Here is a 27,567-nt window from a genome sequence, read left to right as displayed (position 1 = left end):
ATAATCATGATTTTAAATAAATCCATTGCTGTGATCAGTCAAACATGTTTCATTACGGCAGATAACTTTATCAAATAAAAAGTCTACAGCTTTCTGTTATATATGTGTCACCAATGCATTTTGCCTAAGTAAGTGCTTTGCCAACTCAGTCTGCAGTGGTATGTATTAAGCACGTTATGCATGTATTAAGGTGACTGAGAAGTTTATTTTTCAGAAATATTGTAGTTCTGAATGTTGCTTGAATGTTTTGTGCTTGCACTATAACCTGTGGATTTCACATTAATTTAATTAACACATCCATTTACAATTTAGCATTTATCTAACACCATCTGTAAACTGAGTATTAACAATTACTATCTGCATAACAAATTTGTTTTTTCTTCCCATATCCTGACACCTGAAGGAAAGAACAAGGGGAAACTTCTAACAGGTTTGTGGTTTCCCTATTTGTTATATATTTTTAAATCTCCAAATTTTATAACAGGGTTTTGAATGTCTTTTGTACAGTTGGTTCAAAATATGTTGGCTAACACGAAGTTGTAATAGTTGGAAAATCATTTCTGTAAACTTCTATTACTATTGTCTGAAATCTCATTTTTGTCCTACCTTAGCAGCCTAATTTAGCAGAAATTTGCCTTCTTGTCTCCGTTTTCCCATGGGAAAATCTAGGGCACTACTAATCTTCATAGCCACAGAGCACACCCCTATTCTGAGGAAAGATCTCAGTTCTAGTTACTGAAGAATAATGACTTAAGCATTTTCTCCAGTTCAGAGTCTGTGGGCCAGATTCTGCCATAAGATAGATGGGCACAACTCCCATTGATTTTGGTGGAGTTGTAGCTGCATCTTTGAATCTGGCCTTCTAATTTCAGAGAATCCATCATCATTCTAACACCAAGGAGGGATCATCCCTGGCTCAGTTGTATGTTAGTCAGCAGACACAACCTGTAAATACTGGTCTTCCCCTTACTGACAGCTCAGATCCAGAGAGCAGAGTCAGAAAGGGGCCAGGTGGCTGGAAGAGTAATTACATGAGTGGTTCTCAACCTGCGGCCAAATCAGCACAGAGCTGCGGCCCATGTGATATCCTCAGGGCCATAGAGGTAGTATTGGCTGCAGCCCACATAACACATTGCGGGCCCCATATGCGGCCCACAATGGTAAGTAGGTTGAGAACCACTGAACCACACCGTCCCAAAAACTAGAAATAGGGTGTTCAGGATTCAATTCTCCAGTACAAAAGTGACCGAGGAAGGAATGGTGGAGCTTATCTCAACACCTGCATGACACCCAAAAACATTTTTTTAAAAGAAATAAAATATAGTCCAGAGCCAAACCAGCCCACAAGTGCAGCTGCACATGGGACATATTACAGTCCTGTAATACTTATGGGCTGTGGAGCCACATTTGAGGAGTTTGGACATCCCAATAGTCTAAAGCATGAAAGTTAGGTGAACTTGTTTACATGGGCTTGCCATCTCCCTAGTGGCCTTGCAACTTGCCACTTTTCTTTCTCGCTTTTGAAGCTACAGAATTCTGATTCTTCTCTTGATGTGCATGTAACTCCTATTACCGTTACACACATCCCTCTTGAGGTCACTAGATCCATTCTAAGATATCCATTACATCCACTTTATTTAGTCTGTCTTTCACACATAACCAGCTTGATATTGTTGTCAAGCTTGTGTCTTTTCATATATAAATGTATTCCCGCATTGAGCCCGCTTACAATTTACTCTTTTTACACTGAACAGTATAACATGTCATCAAAACTCTACAAACACTATTCATACTTCCTTTTTATTTTTAACAACGGTATTCAAAAACTGATTTCAGATTTTATAAAAAGACGTTAGTAGGTGTGGCTGGTCATTACTTATCCCCTTACATTATTTTCTCAAAAAGAATGATTTAGACAAAAAAGAAGGGAATTATTCCCACCTTGACAGGTGAGCATTTATACACACAGTTCCCTTTACCATAAATAGAAGTTACACATATAAATCTCTAAACATCAAGATAATAGTATATCCTCTGATTAAGATAATGGTTCATATTTTTAAAGTAGTCTAGGGGATTTAATCATGTATCAATGACTTTTCATTGAATTAATACTAATGGAAGATGTGTGGCCATATCCCCTTTGAAAATCTCAACCAATGTTTTCTGTTATTCCTATTGAGTAGGTTTCAAAATGCACTTTTTTGCGTGGCATTAAAAGACTTTGCAACAGCTTAGGCCTGGTCCCCACTAAGCCCCCACTTCGGACTAAGGTACGCAAATTCAGCTACGTTAATAACGTAGCTGAATTCGAAGTACCTTAGTCCGAACTTACCGCGGGTCCAGACGCGGCAGGAAGGCTCCCCCGTCGATGCCGCGTACTCCTCTCGGTGAGCTGGAGTACCGGCGTCGACGGCGAGCACTTCCGGGATCGATCCAAGAACATCGATTGCCTGCCGCCGGACCCTCCGGTACGTGAAGACGTACCCTTATACACAATAGCATGTCAAAACTGAATTTTCCCAAAGAAAAAGAAATACAATTGAAAACTTCTAAAGATTATCAATCATTTTTAATTTTTAACTGATATCTTTGACTTTAGTGTAAACCCTGCCCATTTAGTGCCTTTTTAAGTGAAGTTAAGTACTATGTTGTCAGTGGCTGTTAATAGTTCTTACAGTGTTGTATGGCTGTATGTTTACATCAGTTAAAATATATGTAATGAATGTGGTGTTTTGCATTAAATATGTAAATGCAGTGTTCTGCAATGCACTTTCTAGAGTTAACTATCCTCTAGTCTTTAACTTCTTTTTACTGTGATGCTGAGTGACTTGCATGTGATGCTATGTGAACTAAATAAATGGTGTCTTTCTTTATATTAAAATGTATTTGTATTCGCACTGCATTGGATTGCTTTGTGAACATGCTCTTTCTTCTTAATTCTGTTTTAATAAAACAAACAAGAAATGTTTGTCCGTTTATCTGAAAATTATTTTAATTTCTTACCTATTAAAATTAATTTTGGACATATTATAACATTTTTCATTCATTAACTCTGTTTGGACCTAGAACCTTTCAGTGTGTGGCTAAGTTGTCACTCTGTGTTTGGAGGATAGAATTGAGCCTTTGAGCTATACATGAACATTAATTTTGCTAAGGAAATGCACAACAGTTTATATTTAGTATTTCTAAATATTATATAGAAGTGCTGTTTTGCTTTTTCTCTTTTATAAAATTAGACTATATTTTTTCTAGTATTTTCTGTAAAATAAATTATTCTGTAAATTAGTGTTAGAATTCTGCAAGCTATTTTAAATCTGAATTCCTATACACTGCATTCATATATATGTGTAACAATTTATTCATCATGAGTGAAATTCACCCCTGAGCAGAGGACTAGCACAAGGTCAGTGCAGAACATTTCACTTAAGCCCTATATTCAGACCTTACAGGAGCCTCAAGTTGTGCATAGGCCTTGTGATGATTCTCTCTGCAGGAAAGTAAATTTCACCCAAGTAGTGTAGGTTTTTATTATTCTTTTAAATAGAAGTACTAAATAGTGGGCCTGATCCTGCATCCATTACTCTAGCAATAGTCTCCATTACAGTCATGGGAGTTTTGCCTGCATAGGAGTTCAAGAAAAAGACCTATTATTACTACTCATTTTGATTGGTTCTTTCAAATGTATTATATTTTGGAATCTCCATATACAATATTGTATTTGTTTCTCATAGCAGATTTAAAATTAAGCAATTACCTTGTTTATTAGTTTTGCCTCCACCGTTGTGAAAAAAGAATTGTCAGTGATCTGGAACCTGTCTTGGCTTAAATGGAAAACCTAACTCCTTTCCTAGTAGTGGAATGCTTAGTAATACAAACCTCTATTTCCCCTCACTCCTAGTAAGCTTTGTAGTAATAAACAGAAGCTCTTCAGGATGTACAGCTCTCGGAAACATAGGTATCCAGCATCCTATCTATTCACATGATATTTGAGAATGCCACTAACATCAGGTGCATGATCAGTTTACTTCCCCTTCTTAGTGCTTTACAATTTCTTACTTCTCCTAGGGTCCTTTCTTGATTTTTTTTTAAGTGCTTGTAATTTTCCCTGTTGCTTGTTGCCTGCCGTGCTGTATTAATACAATGGCGATAAAGTGTTGTATATTATAGTATAGTGTGTCAGCACCTCAAAATTCATGCAATTGACAACTGCAGAGTGCAGCACACATTGGCTTTTCTAAGCCTGGGTACCCTCTTCCGCCTGAGACTTGAACTTTTGGAATGTTTGATCCTATAAAGAGCTAAACCAGTTCTTGGATATTTGGATAACTACATTTTCCTAAATCCAAGAGGATTACTGCAACAGTGGAGGCTGTGTTCCCATGTCAAATAAATGTTAATTAGTGGGGAATACTAAGGTATCACACACTAGGCTATTTCAATAACTTAAATTTACAGTTGCTACTGAGAAGAATTCCCTTGGAGACAGTGCCTGAATCAGTGCATTATCTACAGTGTAGAGGACTGCAGGCTAAAACAATGGTTTGCTTCAACTGGACTCTGACCTTTTTATCTCTTGCCAAACATGGTAATTTCTAGCTTATGAATCTCAGGGGAGAATCCTCTGCTCTATGCCAAAAATTTGCTACATCAATTTTTTTAAAGTTTTTTTTTTTTAATTATTTCAAAAAGTCATTATAATCTCAGACTGAAATTATAAAATGAGCAAAAATATAGTTTCTATTTGTCCAGAGACTAATTTGAAATAAATGCACTATTTTTCAACACCATTCACAAAAAGCTTCAAATGCATTCTTTTAAAATTCCATTACTGCATAGAAATCTAAACTAAAATTACTTCTTGGAATTCTTGCCTACGCTCATAGAAGGTACAAGGTATAACATCACCATTCTTGGGTTCACACTTCTAGCATGAGGCTGGTGGAGAAGTCTTACATCTTAAACTTCTAGGGCTGGGTTATCAAATATATGTTTGGGCCTCAGGTTGATTTCAATCGGAGTCATCAGGCTCATAAAGTAATTTGGTCCATTAGAGAACATTGCTCACTACCCCTCCAGTGAAGTCACAGTGACCCCTAGTGACTTCCCCCAAGCAGTTCCGTCATAAGTGAAGGATAGAAAATAAAGAATTTGGGAAAAATTAAAAGGACTACAAAGCCCTATGCAAGAGAACAGTTCATGTGTATGTTGAGCAGCGGAGTCGGGGACTAAGTGGGTGAGATGTTATAACCAATACCTTCAGAGTACAAAAATTAAAGAGAAGTCATTTTCTTTTGTCCAAAGGTTCCATTTGTAACTGATCCCCTCTCTTAGGGCAGGTCTATATTACCGCTTAAGGGCTTGTCTTCACTGTGGGGGTAAGTTGACCTAAATTACACTACTCCAGCTACATGAATAACGTAGCTGGAGTCGACATAGCTTAGGTTGACTTACCCCAGTGTCTTCGCTGCACTGCATCGAAGGGAGACGCTCTCCTGTCGACTTACCTTAATCATCTCAGGGAGCTGGAGTACTGGGGTTGACTGGAGAGTGCTCTGCTATCGATTTAGCGGGTCTTCACTAAACTCGCTAAATTGACACCCTCTGCATTGATTGCAACAGCATCGATATCCCTGTCGTGAAGACCAGCCCTGAGTCAATCTAACTCAAAGGTGTGAAAAAGCCTCTCCCCCCGAGCAATGCAAGTTTTGCACTGTCCACACTAGCACTATGTCGGCGGGAGATGCTCTCCCGCCAACATAGCTTATGCTTCTTGCCGAGGTGCCGTCAGCATAGCACATCTTCACCAGACACGATACCATGGTGAAGCTGCATCAGTGCAGCTGCGCCAATGTAGCGCTGTAGTGTAGACTTGCCCTCCAAGACTTTAAAGCTCCAGTACTATAGCTAGAGAAATATACAGAATTCTGCAACGGGCAGCAAAAGAACACAGTAGGTCCAAGAAGATTACCATTGTCAAAGTCAACAAATAGAAAGGCATAAAAGATTGAACAGATAAAATATAAGCAACAAAGAACAGAGTCATCCCCCCAAAAAGAACAAAATTGCTATAGGGTAGGGGATAATGGGGCTCATTCAGGGTCTGGACACTTGGACCCTGATTCAAAAGACCACGCCTCTTCAGGACAGCACTTAACCATTTGCTTCCCTGAATCAGTGCCTTAAAGTTTTTGCCATCTGAGTCAGCATTCAGGTTACAAGAACCCTTACATGGAGGCTAAGAGGGCCCTCAAGCACTAATCCCAGAAAACTGACAGTCCACAGCAATGTGTGAGCACACGCCACAGTCTATCCCATCCAGTTTCATGATGTCATGTTTGTCTCTACTGGACATCAACAGGATGGCTTTCATTCAAGGTACTACATCCATGACATCTTTTAAAAAAATGAGAGAAAAGAAATTTGTATTAGTATAAATGAGTTGATTTAGCAGCAGTAATACATACTCTTCATCCAATTATTTTTTGCTTGCATTTACTGGGGTAATAAAATATAGTCCTTATCAATCCTTGTTATGGCTACCTTATCAATTTTCTGATCATTTAAATTAATGTAGGCCAAAGTGACATGTCCAGAAAGTTTTTGCTTTATAGGGTTTCTCTAGAAAATAATGATTTGATTTTCTTGCTTGAGTAATAATTAATTTTTTTTACTTCTGAATACAGCAAATGCCGTATATGAGGAGCACATGTACAGAGATAGTACCCATAATAAGAAATACATTTGCATTATGTAATTCATTCACGCTAGTGTGAATACACTGTGGCTATTAAATGACTGCCTCCTAGATTACATTCTCATGACAGTTTATAAACAAAAGTTACTGAGAGTTGAACAGAGCCTTGAACTGTAACTGTTACTGTAAAACAAACCTTAGAACTTGCTTTTCTTTCAGATTATAGGTTCTGAGGGTCTTTTGTATTCAATACACTACAGGATTTAGTGTTCCAGGTGTGATTAATATTTTGCAATGGAAAGAGATGACATTTCCAGTATCATCCCATGTTTGTTTCAAAAATTGCTTACTTTGGGCAGGGGGAGAAGGGATTAGATTGAGAAATTTCAGAAACAAGTATTCTTTAAAGGGATATAACATGCCATATTTGTCTAATGAAGATCTTTCTACTGATGTTTTATAGCATTCTTGAAACTGACCTCATTATAAGCTGCTCAGCATGTGCTTTGCTTGCCGCCTACTGCCTCTCAGCCAGTCTCAGCTGTATGAGACATAGTACGATGCATGGACAAAGATTGTCTGATTATCTGAAAATTTCACAACCTCAGAAGCTCATGATTCCATTTCATATAGTTACATATGAGAACTCTGTCTTTTCAGAATATAGTTTGTTAAACAGGTAGACATGGAACAGTACATTTTAATATTTCTTTTTAGTTGCAAAATACATTTCTGTTCAAAACACTTATAGATTCATAGATTCATAGATTATAGGACAGGAAGGGACCTCGAGAGGTCATCGAGTCCAGTCCCCTGCCCGCATGGCAGGACCAAATACTGCCTAGACCATCCCTAATAGACATTTATCTAACCTACTCTTAAATATCTCCAGAGACGGAGATTCCACAACCTCCCTAGGCAATTTGTTCCAGTGTTTAACCACCCTGACAGTTAGGAACTTTTTCCTAATGTCCAATCTAGACCTCCCTTGCTGCAGTTTAAACCCGTTGTTTCTGGTTCTATCCTTAGAGGCTAAGGTGAACAAGTTCTCTCCCTCCTCCTTATGACACCCTTTTATATACCTGAAAACTGCTATCATGTCCCCTCTCAGTCTTCTCTTTTCCAAACTAAACAAACCCAATTCTTTCAGCCTTCCTTCATAGGTCATGTTCTCAAGACCTTTAATCATTCTTGTTGCTCTTCTTTGGACCCTTTCCAGTTTCTCCACATCTTTTTTAAAATGCGGCGCCCAGAACTGGACACAATACTCCAGCTGAGGCCTAACCAGAGCAGAGTAGAGCGGAAGAATGACTTCTCGTGTCTTGCTCACAACACACCTGTTAATGCATCCCAGAATCATGTTTGCTTTTTTTGCAACAGCATCACACTGTTGACTCATATTTAGCTTGTGGTCCACTATAACCCCTAGATCCCTTTCTGCCGTACTCCTTCCTAGACAGTCTTTTCCCATTCTGTATGTGTGAAATTGATTTTTCCTTCCTAAGTGGAGCACTTTGCATTTGTCTTTGTTAAACTTCATCCTGTTTAACTCAGCCCATTTCTCCAATTTGTCCAGATCATTTTGAATTATGACCCTGTCCTCCAAAGTAGTTGCAATCCCTCCCAGTTTGGTATCATCCGCAAACTTAATAAGCGTACTTTCTATGCCAATATCTAAGTCGTTGATGAAGATATTGAACAGAGCCGGTCCCAAAACAGACCCCTGCGGTACCCCACTCGTTACACTTCTTTTTAGTGTCTAACAGTAAAATACAGGAACCACAAGGAAGCAGAACAGGCTGCATCTCAGTGTAATGAACAACAAGCAGATAGTCTTTGCCATGACCCCAAAAAGGTTTATTGCCACTGGAGCACCATGTCCCTTTTGCTAGAGTCAATACATTCACACAAGGCTCTCCTATGAGTGACCTGTCATGGATTCGCAGGGTCTGGTCTATGTCCCAGCCTTTAACTGGTCTCCTTAGGAAAATCCCATTAGTGTGCTTGACTCCAAGGATTCCTACTGTTCCACAGGAACAGGCCAGTGGCCTCCACAACTCCAAAACTAGGCCTTCAAGCCCCACCAATCCCTGTCTCTCGATGGCTGCCTGCAGCAATCCAGCTGAGCCAGACTCCTGCCAGATACTTTCCCCCTGCTTCAGGGCACAGTGCTCTTCAGTAAATATCTACAGCAGCACCAGGCCGACTTTTCAAAATAAAATAACAATTTATTAGTGACCTGGAATACAGAGGCTGAAAGTCTTTTGGGTTACTCTGAGAGATGCAGATTTAGGACAGGTTTCACACTGGGGGGAGACAAGCTTTTGCCATGCCCTATTTCCCTAAGGAGTCCTCCTATCTCCTCTGTCCCATTCCCTTTGTCTCTAAGTCCCCAGTGAGCTTCCCTGTGTCTGTGAACCCTGCTTTTCTTAACATAAACACCTGACACCTTTGTGTCTTTGTTCTCCAGACACAGCCATGCTGTGTTCACACGTTCAGCTACTTCTGCAGCTAGGAGTTAATCTTTGGTTGTTGAGATTCCCTTGCCTCAGGAGGATCTTCCATTCATCTGGGTTGAGTCCAGCCCAGTTCCTAATGGTGCATTCCTACTACCCCAGATGGCTACATGGCCCAAACACCTTATACCTCCTGCTCAATTCCAGGAAAAGCAACTTAACCCCTCTATATCCAGTAGGTAACAATAGAAAAACAGATGGGGACACACACATTGTTCATAAAAATATTACAGAAAACTCCCACATTTGTTATATAGCCACAATACAATTGTGTCTGTCAACCCCTTCCCTTGCAAGAATAGGATCACTGTGCAGGAAAACTTTCCCCTTGTATAGATTATTGAACTTAATCACGTATATACAACACATCTTCATGCCTCCAAACTACATACACAGGTTCAAAGTGGATTACTCCATTCCATTTCCTATTTGTGTCCCAGATGTAAAATAGTGACAATGAATAGTTCAAATTATAAATAAATAAATAAATAAATATAAAAAAGTGTTACATGAAAACAGCCAGAGTGATCGAATCAAGTACATTACATAGCACATACAAACATGAACAAAGCTGGATTGTACATTTTGTAAATTAGGAGCTCCCAAAATCTTACCCATGGGTAAGTAGAAGGGAAAAGTCACTGGCGCATGAAGAAAAGCATTCTTCCTGTAGCTCTCCCAATGTACAGGCCACCTTAGATCAAGCAGTCACAATCACTAGCATGGCCAGGCTATTGCAGCTGACTAGTCCTAAAGTACCATCTGCTAGTGGCTGTTCCAGCTGATCGGTTCCCAGCTCAAAGACAGGAAATTACTTTATTAAACATACAGTATAATATCACATTTTTGTGAATCAGCCATCACATCAATAACATTTCTGTGGGGAGGGTTGTTCATTTTGGTTTTTGTCTTGTCCAAATGAATGCTGTAACAAAGACTTCTAAATTTATGTGATCATTAATAATGTGTATGAAATGTTGGAAAATGTCATGACTTGAAAATGCATGAACATAACAATAACATTAATCTTGCCTGTTTAAAAAACAAAAACTACATGGCATGCAGAAATAATAGAACAATTTGTCTTGTTTATCTGTAGAGATGATCAGAAATGCACTGAGCTGGGCTGTCTTACATGGAAATATATTTGTAATCATCTAAAATTTAAGTCCTAACCTTAAAAGTATGTCTGTAAGGTTAAACCATTATTACTGGATTACATTTTGTTAGATTTACTATACACTATCACTGCGATCACTATACACTATCAATGATAATGTCTCTATAGAATTATACTATTTCAAATGAGCGTTATCCCAATGAATGAATATATTCCATGAAACACTGGTTAAAAATCTACATTGTGCTATCTTTTGTTTAGTTGCTGGAAATAAATATATCTATATGTCTATGGCATTACAAAGGAAATTGGAATGAATTAAATATGAAATAATATATCTTTCTCTCTTTCACAGCCAGAAGTTAAGTTTTAAAGAGCGGGTACGGATGGCTAGCCCAAGAGGGCAGAGTATTAAGAACAGGCAGGCATCAGTTGGAGATCGACGGTCACCAGGTACTGACGTTACTGCAGAGAGCAGCCCAACCAAAGTGCAAAAGAGCTGGAGCTTCAATGACCGAACTCGTTTCAGACCTTCACTGCGTCTGAAGAGTTCTCAGCCAAAACCAGTGGCAGATGGTAAGATATTTTTCATGCGTATTTTCCATTATGCCTTGTCCCCATGTCCCCTTTACCACAAACCAGCCAGACTTCCACAACCATCCATTCTCCACAGTTCTAGGAAACCACTGCAGATACTCGAGTTTGGAGAGGGGGGTACTGGAAAGCTGGCTTCCCGGCTAGGTTAGAGTTCAAGCTGTTGTGCTTTTTCTGTGGTGTACTGTTTGGTGGCGGTGCTAGTGGTGAGCTGTGTGTCTCTGAGCAGAGAAGGGAGATGTACTATTATATGCTTTAACTTTTCATTTCCTTATTTTTGTGGTTTTTTCTTAGGTAAATTATGTATAGACCAACCTTAACAAATAAAAGATAAACAAGATCAAGGTTTTGTGTAAGGACATTTTGAAGTGTCAGAATTTCCCACAGAATGGAGATTCCAAGTTTCGTCCACATTGACTCCTGTTTTAGGGAAGGTATAGGAGAGTCATAGGACCTGAGGTTATGACTCTCCCCTTCTCCTTCAACAGCTAAGCACTTTCACAAAGATCCCGTTTTTCCACTAATGTAACCCTCACTTCATCAAAGATCTTCCTCTATGATGCTGCATCAACATGGACCCAGTGGCCCCTCTAGTCCAGGAGAACCAAGGATGCGGAGACCAGATGCAATGCTAGAGGACTAAGATAGCAAGGGAGCCTAGTGACAGCCAAGAATAGGGAGAGCCAAGCAACTTGTAGTCTGTCAAAGTTCAACTTGAAATATAATCAATTTAAAAAAAAATGAGTTAAAAGTAGTTTTTGGTATTGCAGTTGCCTGAGTGTTCCCTGGCAATTTTAGGTTTCTATAATCACATTTTCCTATTTTATAAAGATTTGACTTCCTCCTGAAAGGCCCACATGTAAACAATAGGATAGGGGAATACAAGGGAAGCAGCAAAATAGAGACATCGCTAATCTCTTTTCATGACAGTAATCATGTACTGTATGTAATTTCTAATAATTATGGGTAATAAAAATAATCAGACCAGTGTGATTCAGCTATCTGCATCTCTTTAAGAGCACATATTAGCACATACATAGAACTGAAATATACCGTAGACCACAACTAAGAGCCTCCTACTCAACAGACCTCTTCAGGAAAAGCCTCAGTAAATAATCAGGGTTAGCAACATTCCCTGCATGGCTGAAAACAAAACAAGCGGACCATCTGAGGATCAGCAATCCAGAGACTAGGGTCCTTCTCTGAGAATCTTCAGATGTACAAATCCTGAGACTTTCAGATTGGGGGTTGAACAGCCCCGGCTGATCTCAACAGCTATGATAGAACAATGAAACAGAAAGTGGTCAGTAAGATACAAACCAGAAAGGTCTTTATAGGTAAAAAAAATCAGTACCACTAGTACTGCATCTAGACATAAACTGACAACTAATGCAGTTTGCTGAGCACAGTTGTAATATTCCTTTTAATTTTTACCACTTATTTTATACTCCTCTAGCCACATCACATTGACGGATTCATTTCCTCTCCATGCTCATTGAACAAACTTTGCAAAGATTGCCATTATTTTCCCCTAGACATACTGTAACTTATGGTCTTGAAGCCTCATCAAAATAAGTAGGAACTTCCCGTGCAGTCTTTGTTTTAGGGAAAAGGTGCCATGAATTGCATCTGCAGGAATCTCTACTGATAAAAACTAAATATAGTTTATAATTCTTCACAATACACTTAAATACTTTCCAATTCCTCAGAGTAACCACAGACTGTATGCATGTCAGCAGTTTCCAGCTGCACATCTACCATTATGTAAAACAGCCAATAGATACATCCATTTCTCTTCTGCAGCAGAAGGAGCAACAGCTTTAAGTGACTCCAGCTTTTTGGTAAAGTTTCCACTGTAGGACTCAGTCCAGCAACCTCTGGGATCAGTGTCATCAAACTGATGTCCAGCTTGCTTACTACTTATAGGCAACACTTAGCAACCTCACACAGTACATTCTTCAGCCTTGCTTTTATCCCTCAGATATGCACTACCAACCTTGGTGTGTTCAAAATTTTTCCTCACTTGCTATGGATTCCAGTTATTAAATGCTGTCTCCAGGTGGATGTTCAATAGACTGTGTATAAACTGCATGTTTAGCTTAGAACATTTTTTCTTCTTACTGAATGGAACGACAGCATTTTATTTGTTGTAGTAATGTATTCTTACCTCAATTTCCTTCCTTATGATGATCTTCCACTGACTATTTGGCCAGGTGATTTTGGTACTTTGGCCCTCCAACCAAAGCAAAAACCCTCCCTTTCTGGGATAAACAAACATCCAAACACAAAACACCACGCATATTTGACCCTCCTTGAGCCATGCCTTTTGTCACCTATTAGTGTAGGAGCTCAGTGGTCCATTTCTTGTATCAGGGTTCATCTCTTTTGATGAAAGGCAGGTACCAATGATTGACTGACCTCCCCAGGCTAAGGAATTTCTTCATCCTTCCAGAACCAAACAACTCAATAGTCCTTTTCTACCTTGCTCTTCCATCCTTAACACAGGGGAGTGAAAAGGGCTTCCTCTCACATTTTCTTGCAAGCTCTAGCCTGGCATCACTAGATAAAGGCAGGTGCTAACAACAGGCCTCCAGCCCACTGAACTACTGCATTGCTTCAGGCTTTTCCTTCACTTACTTTCCCACACATCTGAGTCTTCATCCCCTTAGTGCAGGACTCACTAACAGTCTCTGATTCTACTGAAAATCTTATCCCTCATAGGAATGAGAAGCTCTGTTCTCTCCTGCCTCATCAGGCCTTGAACAACTTATCCTTCCCTATGTTTCCTGTCTCTTCACAGAACCTTTCCACAGACTCTCCAAGGCTGCTTCCCCAGCTCTCCTGGTGGAAAGCCCTACTCCAGGTCTTGCTGCGTCTTTGGTTTCTGAGGAACAGGACCTATTCCTAAATAGTCTAATAATCACCCTTTTGCCCATTCTGAGATGAAATTAGGAACAGGCTGTAGCCTTCTATAAGGGCCAACACACCCTGTTACATTGTATTCCACCATTTTCGAGCCTTTGCAGGAGATATTTAGCATTCTGTATAACCTAAAGACATTGCTCAGTTTATTGAATAAAACACCAAAGTGTTCAACACTTGAGAAATTACAGACGTATTTCATTTGATTAATTGAAAAGGCCTCTCCAAGGAAATAGTTGATTTCTGTTCTTATCTCTAAACTTAACGGCAGAAAGTTATAAACTCACATGAACTCTCTGCCCTTCCATTCCCCTGAGAGTACTTACATTGAATCCTCAGGGTGAGTAGATTATAAAAATCATGGAAAGAATGCAAATGTATACTTCATCCCCCATATACTTAGTTATTACCATGTAATTTATGTATTATAAAAATGACAGTTTTTCTTTCAATAACACACACAACTTTCCCTCATCTAGAGTTCATTTGATCTGGGGCAGGTCCTTAGTTTAGTTGTTTTTAAGCCCTCATTAGTTAGCAATTACTGGTTAAGAGTTAACCCGTTTGGTGTCTTTAGTCTCCTTATTGGATTTGTATGATCTAATACCTTGGGATAAAAAGCTGTAGTACTGTTAGCAATATGTTAATTGATGTCAGTCAATAGGGTAATATTTCTGTGACTGTTTAAACCGATAACATATCTCCTCTAATTTTCATATAGTTAACACTGTAATTAATTAGTAAGATCTTATAAAACATAATCCACCATTCTAATTTAAACTCTATGAGCCAGATCTTCTTCTGCTGTTAATTAGCATAGCTCCATTGGTTTTAATAGAGTTATTTCAATTTACATCAACTGATGGTCTGGCCCTATGATTCTGTCATTCAATGTGAATATCTACAATACATATTGAGGGTCTGATTGGGCAAACTTTACTCATATAGATGAGTACTCAATGACGTCAAAGGAACTGTTTAGCAGTATGAATAAGGGTTGCACAATTGGGCTCTGAGAGAGAGAGAGAGAGAGAGAGAGAGAATGCAATGTGGTGTGGTACAAAGGTTTTACCTGAATTAATTTCACATGACCACACATACATGAGCGGTGAAACCATGAATTGAGTTTAGCCATTATATCATACTGCCAATTTAGCCATTATAACATACTGCACAGCATGTATTCTGCATATGCCAAATATATTGCTATTTTAGGAATGCATTAGAGTTTTTAAAAATGTTGTTGGTACTGTCCTTCATAACCTTCTGAGGTTAAAGCCAAGTACTCTCATTGCCATTACCCAGCAGCTGGAGTCTCTGCTTTTTTAATAGAAAGGGAGAGGGAGCCAAGCCCAGGACGAAGTTGGCCCTAATGGGGTGAGTGCTTGCAGGGGTGAAGTCATTGCTACTGCTAACCCTGACCAAAACTGGGCATTTGGGCTGAAGACTCTCCTGTGGTGACCTCACCCCCAAGGACAAGGGGTTTGGAATTTCAGAACTCACACCAACAGAGCGGTTTTGTGGGCAGAGTACAACAAATGATGCAGTCAAAGATGCATGATATTTCCCCCATAGCTCTTCACTTTATCACATAGCCTGCACTTTCTTACATGGCTATACCTTAACATGTGTGCTGTTTACATAGGTATGAGATATGTTTGTGTGTATAGCTATATCGATACATATCAGTTAGATATAGATTTTTAAAATTTTAGAATTTTAAAAGTTGAAAAGAATCCAAACAAAATCATCCTTCTTTCTTACTCTCCTTTTATGGCAAGTTAATAACAGATCAGTTAGTGATTCACTATTATGATGTGATCAGCAATTTTAACTGTAGAATTATGGTGTATATAATTAACTGTTTTTAGAAAAAATTCTGATTCTATCATCACTAAACACGGAGGAGCTCCTTTTTAATTAAGTAACGAGAGCCATTCTATGAAATATTGCCAGTATTTCTACAGGGCATTTTTGGAAGTTTAATAGCAACTAAAAGCTAATTGATAATTATTAGATAGGAATCTTTTTGCAATGTTCATTATACATGCAGAATTTTAGATTTTAGGATCATGCATGAATTATTTGATAACCAATAAAAACAAGGCTTCTTATCTTAAAGAAATATGCCTAAGCCCCTCCCCTCAAAGGGAGTTAGGCATTTATGAGGAGGTATCTCCCTCTACAAGGATTCACAGCTGTGAACTGTCAGCTGGAGTTAAGCACTGAAGCCAGGACAGTCCTTTCTCACAAAAACTGGCGATGGCCCTCTTTTACCCAATAGGCCAGTGGCTAGCACACTCAGCAAGAATATGGGAGACCTAGGTTCAAATTCCCACTCTTCATGATGTGGAACACAGACTTGAACCCAGTTCTCCAAACTGTCAGGTGAGTGCCCTAACCACTGGGCTAAGGGCTTTTCTGGGATGGGTCTCCCTCAGCCTCCCCTGTTGAAGGTTCCACTTTGTATAAAATACTGAAATGTTCATTGGAGTAGGGACTTGAAATCAGTTCTCACACATTCTAGGTGAGTGCCCTAACCACTAGACTATGGAGTCAAAAACTCTCTTTCCTGCTTGCACTCTCCCTTCCTCAATACGCCTACTGAATTAAGCCCCACAGGTGAGACAGGTGAACAATGTCCAATCTGAGGCTCCCGCTGGGGTTTAGGCATGAGCTGGGCATCAGGACTGAGGCTGCTTTGAGCCTGTCCTCCAGCAGAAATGTTGGCACCTAGGAGACATGACCAGCAGAAACTAAGGCATCTAGGGAATTCAGGGTTACAGGGTTTGCCTACAGGGTTAGGTGGCAACTGAGCAGAGAGTTTGATTTTCTAAACATTTGGACATAGGTGCCTAACGTGGCACCTAAATCCCTTTGTGGAGCTAGCCCTAAGAGTTAACCATGTAAGGGGAAAATAATCAGACCACCTTAGAATGTACAAATGAATTCAGCAACATTGTAAAACTTTTGAAGGTAAAATTCACCGAAGTGTCGTATGACAATGAGAGAATCACAGAAAAAGTCGTTCTTCTATCACTGAAAAAAGAATGGTTAACACTGAAACATTATTTGTCTTTCTGTCTGACGATACAACTTTTGCCTAAAACCTTCCCCAGACCTAATACTGCCTCACGCCTGCTTCATGTTTGAGAAATAAAACAATAGCCACATACTTGCACACACGTGCATGTACGCACACATACACACACACACACACACACAGGTTTTAATTAAGTTTAAAATATTAAACCATATTTTTGCAATTTAATTTCTATATTAAATATTTATTACCTCCATAATATATAGTCAAAAGCCTGGTTTAAACTGATAGGAAAGAGTTTCAATAATTTATGTAAATATTCGGAACACATATTATGTTGTACAGTTGTGTGTGTGTGTGTTTATTTGATCTGAGCATACAATATCTAGAGTAGTCTAACATAGTATCTAAGTGCAACATTGTGTAGTATTTGTCCTGGTGCTTTCAGAAACAAGATCAGACTTTACTGTTCATATTATTTTAGGGGTTCAGAGCTAGACAGACTGAGTTTCTAGACTTTGATCAATACTGGAATATTGTTGCTAGCACCTGGCTGTTCCCAGGAAACAAATGAAAGGGAATAGGATAAAAGCTTTTCATTTCTCTTGAACAGGCAGATATGCTTTGGATGTCACTAACATTGTTAGTATAGTGCTGTGAGGAAGATCAGAGCAGTGTCAGTTTTACTGTAGCCAAAGTACATTGCTAAACTACAGAAAACACATATGGCATTTGGAAAATATAAATCAAAACCAAGGCATAACTTGTGCACCAAACCATATGACATACAGTTATGAACTCATACATTTTTATTTGCAATTTGTGGGGTTTCACATCATAATTTTATCCCATATATCTCTGCATAATCATAAATGGCAGTGAAATTCATAAATGGAATGCATACATGTCCATAAAATTCCACTGGAAAGTTAATCAGAGCATAAACTTCTATTTCATCAGGAATGCAAATTGGAAAATTTTCCAAATTCTTCTTAATACATGCTTCCCAAACTTTTTTGGACACAGCAGCAAAATGAGGACAGACATATGCATGGGATTACAATTTTATTAAATTTTAACATGGGGAGGGGCTCTACCTGCCCATCACCTATATTCTCTTATACCAGGCATTTAATTGGTTCCAATGTGGGGATAACAGAGTTCCTTACCAAAGAACCCATTAATAGGCCCAGGGTTACAGGGCTTGTTACCATATAATCCATAACTAGCATTAGGTTTACAGGGCTACTTAACATAGAACTCATAACACAGGGTGGCTCTCCTCAGCTTACACCCCAGGACTCAGCTCTCTCTGAGTCCTAGCACCCTCTTCCTCCTTTCCCCCGCAAGGGGCACAGAGGGTGCAGCATGGTGGGGCCTCGGTCCACAAGGGCTACAAGGTCTGACCTCTGCCCATGAAGGCCACAAGGACCCAGTCACATGAGCCTAAGGCTCATCACCAAAATCCCAGGTCTTTTACCTCTGGGCACCATTCATTTTATTCTCTTAACTGCACTGGAAACCAGCCACAAGTTCTGATGAATAAACACCACCACCCGAGTACCTTAGCTAGGTACCAAGCGTGTTCCTACTCAGAGCACTGTGGGTTGAAGGTGCTGTGAGGAAGGCAAAAAACTCCCTGGTCCTTTGCCAATTGGCCCATGGGAGAAGAAATTCCTTCCTGATCCTGTAAATAGGCGATTGGTTAGACCTGCAGTATCTGTCAGACCAGGTTCCCATTCCTAGTTCAGGTGGGTAAGGTGGGCAGCTGGAACAGAGCCGAAAGAGGCTCCACAAGGCCCCTGCACTGACTAAATCCTGGGAGCTGGGAATGCTGGCCAATCAGCACCCTTCTCCCACAACTAGCAATGGCTGCCAGAGATTCCCGGGGGAAGGAGCTACCTATTGTCCCTTGGCAAACATCTCCCTCCCTTGCTACTATGGCTGTTTCCCTTTCACCAACGGCCCCATCAATTTCTCCCACCCGTTGCTGTGGGTGGGTGGCATTTCCAAGTCTTGAAGTATTATAAAGAAATATGCACATTTCTCATATAAATCAAATAAGGTTTATAGCTTTTCCTCAGCAGCATCATTGACATATTGTGTTGAGCTCCTACCCTACTGAGGGAAACTCATGCTAATGGAAATATTAGAAAGAAAGAAGGCAATTTATTAAGAAAAGTGCCTCTTTTTTGTGTTGGCTTAAATTTACAAGAACTTTTTGTTGTGTATCTATAAATGTATTTTGAAGATATTTGTGTCTGTGAACTGCCTGGAGAATTTCATAGATTGCATGAGTCTCATTCAACACCAGCTTTATGCAGATTTTTCTTTGCAATGTTCCACTAAAGGAGCTCTTTCATTAATTAAGCTACACTTAGAACAAGATCCAAGAATTGTATCATAGAGGCCACCATTTAGAAATGCGCTTTATTTTAAACTGCAGAAGCCAGAATCTCCTCTTTCACTGGTTTTATACAGTTGTAATTTTATTGACTTCAACAGGGTTACTCCTGATTTACACCAGTGTAAGTGAGAAGAATCAGCTTTTTAGTGAAAATACCACTAGAATAAAGGGAGACTCATTTAGTATGGTATTTAGGGATAAAGCAGGAAATTCCAGAAATGGGGGAAGTTATTGGAAAGACTAAATCAGGGACAGAAGTGTGAGACACCTGGAAAGTACAGCATTTCTGTACAGTTTTCAGTTATTATTTTAATTATTAGTAGCTTTGGTGAACTTAAAATAATATAGCAGGATAATTACATAGTTTATTAAAACTAATCAATAATTTTGGCAGGCATCCAAGCTTTCATTAGGGAGGGGACCGGGCATAAATATTTTATGCATAAAATAAGCAGATTTCTTCTACATCGTAAGACTAGCTACTACAGAGAGCTCCCTCAACTCCCACTATGGCAGGCAAAGGCAATTCTTAAATGGCTTAGAGGCAGAAGGCTTATGTGGACCAACTGAACTGGGATGTATTTCATCCTATATCTTTCTTCTGTTAAACACAGTTTTTACCTGAAGTGGAATATTTGCTCATTCAGCTGTCCTCACACAGAATAAATGTGCTTTTTGGAAGAGGGAGTAAATCCTTTATTTTTCTGTTAAATGCTATGTACATTTATGGTGCTATATAAATAATAACTAATAATTCATCATTACAATATCAGTGTCTTTTATCTATATTGTGGTTCTGCCACGGTTTCTGTTACCCTGTTGCTTCTTTCTAAAATAGAGAACATGATGTGATCTACTCAGATGCCACGCAGACCTGCATTATAAATGTATTTGTATTACAGTATCTATTTGGACTATAGAGAACAATCCTGCACTAGCAGGGAGATCGACTGATGATCTAATAGGTCTCAGGCCTTTTTCTGTTTCTCATTACTAAAATTCTGTTTTCCTCTCTGCTTTTAGGTTTAGACTAGACAGCAGAACTTGGTTCCCTTAATGTAGTTTTATTTCCCAATATAGACAGCATGAGAGGAAAGCTACCTAAATGTCTTGAAGTGCTTGTTATTTAGCTTGCAAATGTATCCTGTAGCTGACACCACTCTTGGAACAGACGATGTTTATGATGAGAGAGGATGCCAATGTGATGTATCAGTAGAAGATCTCACGCCAGCACTTAGAACCATCATTAGAGCTATCAGGTGGGTGAGAAATACTTAGTGAAGAAATATTTGAGAGCTCTGTTATTGACTATTGAAATTATTGTATGGCTATGTTTTTACATCACTAGTAAACATGCTAGTATAATTCTCTCCCCACTGCTATTCAGCAGTATGCCTACTAGAAGCTGAAATATTTCCACAGTTCTAAGTTATCCTCTTTTCAACATTTCAAAAACATATTATACAATATGGGTCTTAATTGAATGGGAAGAGAAAGAGAAAAGTGAAGCTTGATTTACAATATACATTCTGTAATTCAAAATACACTCAACATACAGATGCAGCTTTACTGAATGTCTGTCACCAGGTCTGGAAATGTTATAATATTTCTCATTTTGCAGTGCTGTAGCTGTGCTGGTCCCAGAATATGAGAGAGTCAGGGGAGGATGACATAATATATTTCATTGGACCAACTTCTGTTGGTGAGAGAGACAAGGTTTCGAGCTAACAGAAAAGAAGAGTTCTGTGTAGCCTGAAAGCTTGTTTCTTCCACCAACAGAAGTTGGTCCAGTAAAATATATTACCTCATCTACCTTGTGTCTCTAATATTTCTCACTGTCAAATTGACATTGTGTATTGAATTTACTTACTCCCAAATCTTTCTGCAATAGCATATTTTTTATGGTATAAGTTTCTTCTGGTAAGTTCAGAACAATTATAGTCCTGCAGCTAAGCAGAGCCTTGTCGATGACAATTCATTGATCTAGTTATGACTCCAACAGTTTTAAACTAATCTCAAGTTCTGTCTCTTTTATCGAAGTGGCAAGCCGCACAAAATTACTTAAAGAGAAATATGTTCATGTAATGGTGAGTTTGGGAAGAAAAGAAAGTGACCTAAACACCAGTGGCCACATTTTGATATCATGTTCACACCTTATTTCTCAGGTAGTCCCATTAATTTCAGTAACAGTATCAGAATACGACCCTAAAGAAATGTATATAACCCATGTTAACTAAGTGTGGGTCTTTGGCCCCCTCAAGTAGCTGGACCATGTGTGAGATTTATAGTCTTCAAACTAATAGGCCTGATCCTTTCACCCAAGCAGTAAAGACTCATACATTTAGATCCAGAAATTCAGTCACTGCAGCTTCCACAACTATGGGTACTGTTACAGTCGCACAGAGCTTCATACTTCCTTTACCAAATCAATTTTTATAGACAAGCACTGCCACTGAAAGATAAATTAGTAGGGGAAATGCTATCATGAACTGACTGCAGTGTTTCTGAACAATGCACAGAGCTTATAATTTGCTATAAAACATGCTTCAGCCAATATAAGAAGTGGACAAAAATTAAGTAGGATACCCATAATTGATTTTATTTCACTCACTCCGTCATCAGCAAGTTGCAAAAGTTACATGAATACTTTTTAGATATTTTGGAAATTGGAAGTATTTCCCCTACAGATTGTATTATTTCATGTGGTATTAGTAGAAAAGAATTTCTGCAGGGGGACAAAACTATATATCACACTAACCATCCAGTGTGTGACTGACCCATCTCTATTATCTAAGTAGTATTTACATGTGAATACATAGGGACAATCACATCCTTGAATGAGTGCTCCCACAGCTCCCATCTTGTGCATCTCCATGTCAGAATCTATCACTTTAGAGAAGAACATACCTCTGGCAGCAGAGGAGAGCTATTGCTGTTTTTCAAAAGGCTATCCTCAGAAAGACAAAGTCACACCTCAAGTTTGTGCCCAAACTGCTGTAAAATGACAAAAAAATTAAATTTGTTTTAAAATCCTCTGGAAGTTTTATCAAAATGGGAGAGGTAGTGCTGGTGCGCTGCAGAGGCAGTGGCTGGAGGCATAAAGAACTAATGTGTTCTTCAGTGAAAGGGCCTTAGCCTGCACCCATTGCTCACAGGTCTGACTGCCTCCAAGTAGCAAGGGAGACTGAAGACTCGCTCAATGGATCTGTTCAATAACAGTTCAAGCAAACTGGGCTCTCTTCAAAGTCATATACTTGAACTTTTTGGCTACAAGGGACGCGGCTTCCTCTGCCCCACCTCTTCCAAGCTCCTATGCCAGGCCAGCTGAGGGAGGGAGTTACATGGGAAGACAGGGAAAGTTCTCCATAATGGTTGTATGTGTTTGAGGAGAGTGTTTAGTGAAGTAAGAGCAATAGTGAAGTAAGAGAAATGGTGCCATGTGCCTCAGTCAGGGCCAAAATAAAGGAATCAGCGTCCTGATTCCCCAGGGGATCATGCTCTCACCATGGAGCTCTCAGCACGAAACAGTTCATAATCCACACCAAGCATCAGCAGAGCAAGAGCAGTACACGTATAACTAATATTTCAACCTGTGCATAGTGTACACCCCTCTGTGGTGGCAGGATGGGCAGTATTATCTGACCCAGTCCTGGGTCCCTGGACAGCAATTAGCCATTAGTATCCTGCACTGAGAGACCTGCAGGCTCGACAGAAAGCACTGCAGTTTTTAGCTGTGTCCATTAACTCACATTTCCCAAGCATGTAAAATAGAGTCAAAAGGAGAAACTAATAAAAAATTTTACCATATAGTACAACATATCTGACTGTTTCCTGACAGTGAGAGCAACTAGGCTGTGTAATATTGTCCCAATGGAAATGGTGGGATTCCTCCATTTCTTAGGACTTATAAAATCAGCGCTAAGAAATATGCAGTAAAGAATAACTATCCAGTGTGGCAGTGAAGTAAACTAGCTGTTACTCTGAAACTTAGCTGACTTAGGAGGTCTTTTCTATCTCTAACTGCTGTATGTTTTTATACATATATTTTCATTTTGTGTTAATATGAAATTCAAATAATGTAGCTAAAAGTCATGCAAAAAATAACAAAACATTTATAGGCATTTGATCAAGATACTTACAAACTGGCTAACCGAGGGGTGCTCAGACCCATATTGGTAGACTCCAGCATAATCAGGCAGGTATTAGCAATGATCCCTTTAAGAATTTACTTTTTATACCCTTTAACAAACACGTGATATCATTGCTAATTACTGACTCCAAAAACCAAATTGAGTCAATTCACCCTTATTTCCAGTCTTAAGCACGATAAGATTTGCAGCCTCCTTTCTTCCCAAGACCTTGCCTTTCTTATCTCCCCCCCATTCCTTGCTTACCAGCAGAACAGTGAGAAGATTTGGGCATGTTTCTTTTAAGACATTCTTTGTCTTGTTACTGCAGTTCGTTATTTTATTAGCTAATTTTGAAACCACACAGCCTTCCCACACTATAAGTAATGCTACTTATTATTCTCATGGCCTTCTTTTACTTGCTGATTGGAGCCTTCTTTACAAACACACATATAGATCCTTAACCAAATGTAAGCTAACTTTAATTCTTTAATTTTATACTTACCCATTTATGAATTTGGTTTAATTTCATTTTCGTTAAACTCCATCTCTGCTATAATTTGAAATGTATTTCTCTTTTACTATCATTAGAACAGGGGTGGCCAACCTGAGCCTGAGAAGGAGCCAGAATTTACCAATGTACATTACCAAAGAGCCACAGTAATACGTCAGCGGCCCCCCATCAGCTCCCTACCCTACACTCCCAGCACCTCCCACCCACTGGCAGCCCCGTCGATCAGCATCTCCCCCTCCCTCCCCACACTTCCAGATCAGCTGTTTCGTGGCATGCAGGAGGCTCTGGGAGGGGGGGAGGAGTGAGGGCACAGCAGGCTCAGGAGAGGGGGTGGGAAGGGATGGAGTGGCGGCAGGGCCTGTGGCAGAGCCAGGAGTTGAGCAGTTAGCACCCCCCCGGCACATTGGAAAGTTGGTGCCTGTAGCTCCAGCCCCGGAGTCAGTGCCTATACAAGGAGCTGCATATTAACTTCTGAAGAGCTGCATATGCCTCCGGAGCCATAGGTTGGCCACCCCTGCATTAGAACTTTGTCCCATGGTGTTCTGTCTCAGATTCCTATATATTTTAACCCATAACACACTATTTCCCCCACCTCTACATGGTTCTAGAATCTCAGCCAGAATGTCTAGGCATATATAAAAAGACTACCTGGGAGAAAAGATTATTTCTGACTCCTGGGAATGGGGCAGGTTAGTATTCTAGGGAGGAGTCCGTGTTAGCCCTAGCTACCTACACCTGGAACACCCCTCCTTCCGTGTCTTGCACTTCCCACATGATCTGCCTCCCTGCTTTTAGTTCCTGACCTCTTCTGCAGGCAGAAAACTAGGAGGGGTTGCGGAGGTTGGGGATGGGAAAAAACAGTCATGGAACCAGCTGTGTAGAAGAGCACTGTGGTAGAGCCAGCACCCTGGGCAAGCTTCATGGGGCTGCTGAATTGCTGGAAGTGGTGGGGCATGTTTTCACACTCAACAGTGAAGTTGTGGGAGTCTTGTTTAGTTAAGAGGAAAGTAGTCTTCCTAGATTGTAATCTTCAAAGCAGGGACTATGTCATGATGCCTCTCAGACTAGGGCTCCAGTCCTTATTGAGGCTTCTTGGTGCTATGGCAATATAAACATTTTTTTAAATAATGACATGAGAGCATCAGGGTCATTAAAGGAACTGACGATGCATTTACTCATCCCCAGATTCAATAAAGAACACGATGACTAGAGCCCTCCGTGGATACAAAATTTGTATCTGCATCCAATCTGCAAAAATGGTCTGTGGATATCTGCAGATTTGTAGGCTCTACTAATGACAAGCGTACTTGTACGTAACACTATAACTGGCAACATGAATGGGGAGGGAAATGCAACATGTGCAGGGAAAGAAATACAAAACAAATGAGAAGCAAAACCTTGTACAAGAAGAATCTTCATGTCCCTGTAATCCTGATTTTTGCTGCTCTTGCATTTGATGTTATTGACATGAGGTGATGGTGCTAATATTGTTCTGTTTGGGCCTGATGTGCAGTCCTTGCTCATGCAAAACTTGTCTGAGCTTCAGGAGGAGTTTTGCCTCAGTAAAGATGCAGAGCAAGTCGTGTAGAGATTCTTGGAGTGTAAGTGACGCAGTTTGATACAAAAGTGTCTGAAATCATTTGGAGCTCAATTCAATACAAAATAATTTAGCTTCTGTTCTCTACTGGATGATGAATTGGGCCATTATTTATGACTAATTCTTATGGTAAAGTTGCCTTACACCAGTTGTTTTATTAGGTGAGTTTAGTATACAGGGTATCATTCATCACATTATATTTAAATGATAGAAAAATGACTCTGTTGTATTTAATACAGTTACTCTGAGAAAAAATAATTAGCCTTTCAAATAGACAGGGGACTGCACTGTTTTGTTCATTTTTGTTTGTTTTACTTTCTGCTTAGTCAGAATTTGTTGTGAGTGGACTCCATATGGTCTACTCAGTTTACATACAGTCAAGGTTTATGGTGAGTCTTTTTTGCCCTCTTGTGGTACAAGTAGAAAACAAGCACTAAGCTGTACTTAGTGTGCCATATATCTGTTGTGTGCTTTAAGGCCCAATTCTTCAAATACTTTAGCATATGAGTAACTTGACTTGTGGGAATAGTGCCATTACATGCAAGTAAAGTCACCCAATGTGTAAGTGTTTGCAGGGTCAGACCCTTAGTTTGTAGCACACGTGAACACACAAAAATAGTTTAACATTTTGATTTTTAAAACTAACAAATACAAGGAAATTCAAAGTTTTTGGATTTGTGACATAATTCTTTTATTTTGAAAAAAAGTCCATAAAATTGCTATCATTAACCATAATCGGTGTTTTCGTTTATTCAAATCTATTATATAAATAGTTATTTCAGGACTTTTTAAAAAAAAAACAGATTGACTTATTTTTTAATTGAGAATTACTGAATCAATAGAATTTAACAACTTTCAAAGGAACCCCTCAATTCCATCATTTAAATAATCCCTGTATTTTTATGTTTCATAGTTCATAAAACCTGACAGGTTTTAATAACTCCATTCTTTTTACTTCTTTATTATTTGTATAGCTCATATATCTCCTCCTTCTCCTCCCTCCTGTAAGATATTTTACATGTATTCTTGGAATCCAGAAGAAAACTTCACACATCTGAGGCACAAGGGAATAAGGGCCTAATCCAAAACCCATTGAAATTAGTGGGAAAATTCCAATTGACTTCAATGAGCTCTGGATCCAGGCCCTAACTACTGACATTTTTGAGAACAGGGCTCTACCAAAATTGACTCATTAAGAGCAGGTGCAATTCTATACAACCTCATGTCTGGAAAGAAATGGAAACAGTCATCAAGGGTAGAATTTTTCAAAGTGTTAGACTAATTCTGTTCCAACTGAAGTCAATGAAAAACCTTTAGGCTCAGAGGACTCCTAGTTCAGAGGAGGCAAGGAAAAAGACCCTTGTTACATTAGGAAACATAGATATATCAGAAGAGATTCTCCCCAAATAGCTAGAATCATCCTGAGTTCCAAAACAACATAGTCCCTTGGATAAGCTAGGAAAAATGTTAAAACAGCCTTGAATAACCAAAGCCCTGGTCTGAGCCAGTGAATTTAAGAACTTACTGCTTCCAGACAAGGTGCTGATCTACACTTCAGATTTTTGTGTATGCTGATTAACCAGGTTTATGGCCCAATAATGAAAACTGACCTTCTGCCTCAATTTTCTTGTACATGCCACCCCGTAGTAGGAAACTTGATTATTTCCCCATATAACGTACTACTTCCCTGGCTCCACACTTCCTGTTGAGTCTCATATTGCACTTCAGGAGGAGTGTGCATGGCAATTATGTACGGCTACCAAAACAAAGAAAAAAGAAAAAAAGGACAACTATATTTTTTCTAAATAAACCACCTTTGTAATGCAAGTTGTTTTGGAACAAGTCACATTAATTTTTTCTTCATAACCTGAACGAAGAACTGGATACACAGGGATTAGATGGTCTATCAGACTTTTAGGAATAGAACATATTGGAGTCATTTGACAACTATATGAAAAAATTCCATTTCCAACATTTTCCCTGCTTCAGGTGCCTCCGTGTTAGAAATGACAGTGAGATATATTAGCTTG

The 27,567-nt window shown here is 39.4% G+C and overlaps 1 protein-coding gene across 1 annotated transcript in view; it reads left to right on the top strand.

Annotated features, from left to right (window-relative positions):
- The window catches only part of KCNQ5 (potassium voltage-gated channel subfamily Q member 5), a 510,233-nt gene that overhangs the window by 465,073 nt on the left and 17,593 nt on the right, over positions 1-27,567 (top strand). Inside the window, exons 9-11 of the mRNA XM_054024141.1 lie at positions 404-430; positions 10,689-10,909; positions 20,450-20,558. Coding sequence (XP_053880116.1) covers positions 404-430; positions 10,689-10,909; positions 20,450-20,558 — 357 coding nt within the window. The remainder of the gene's footprint in view (positions 1-403; positions 431-10,688; positions 10,910-20,449; positions 20,559-27,567) is intronic.

The sequence above is a fragment of the Malaclemys terrapin genome, chromosome 3 (assembly GCF_027887155.1).
Source record: "Malaclemys terrapin pileata isolate rMalTer1 chromosome 3, rMalTer1.hap1, whole genome shotgun sequence".
Lineage (NCBI taxonomy): Eukaryota > Metazoa > Chordata > Testudines > Emydidae > Malaclemys > Malaclemys terrapin.
Note: the sequence above shows the minus strand (reverse complement) of the source record. Positions and strands in the feature narration are given on the sequence as shown.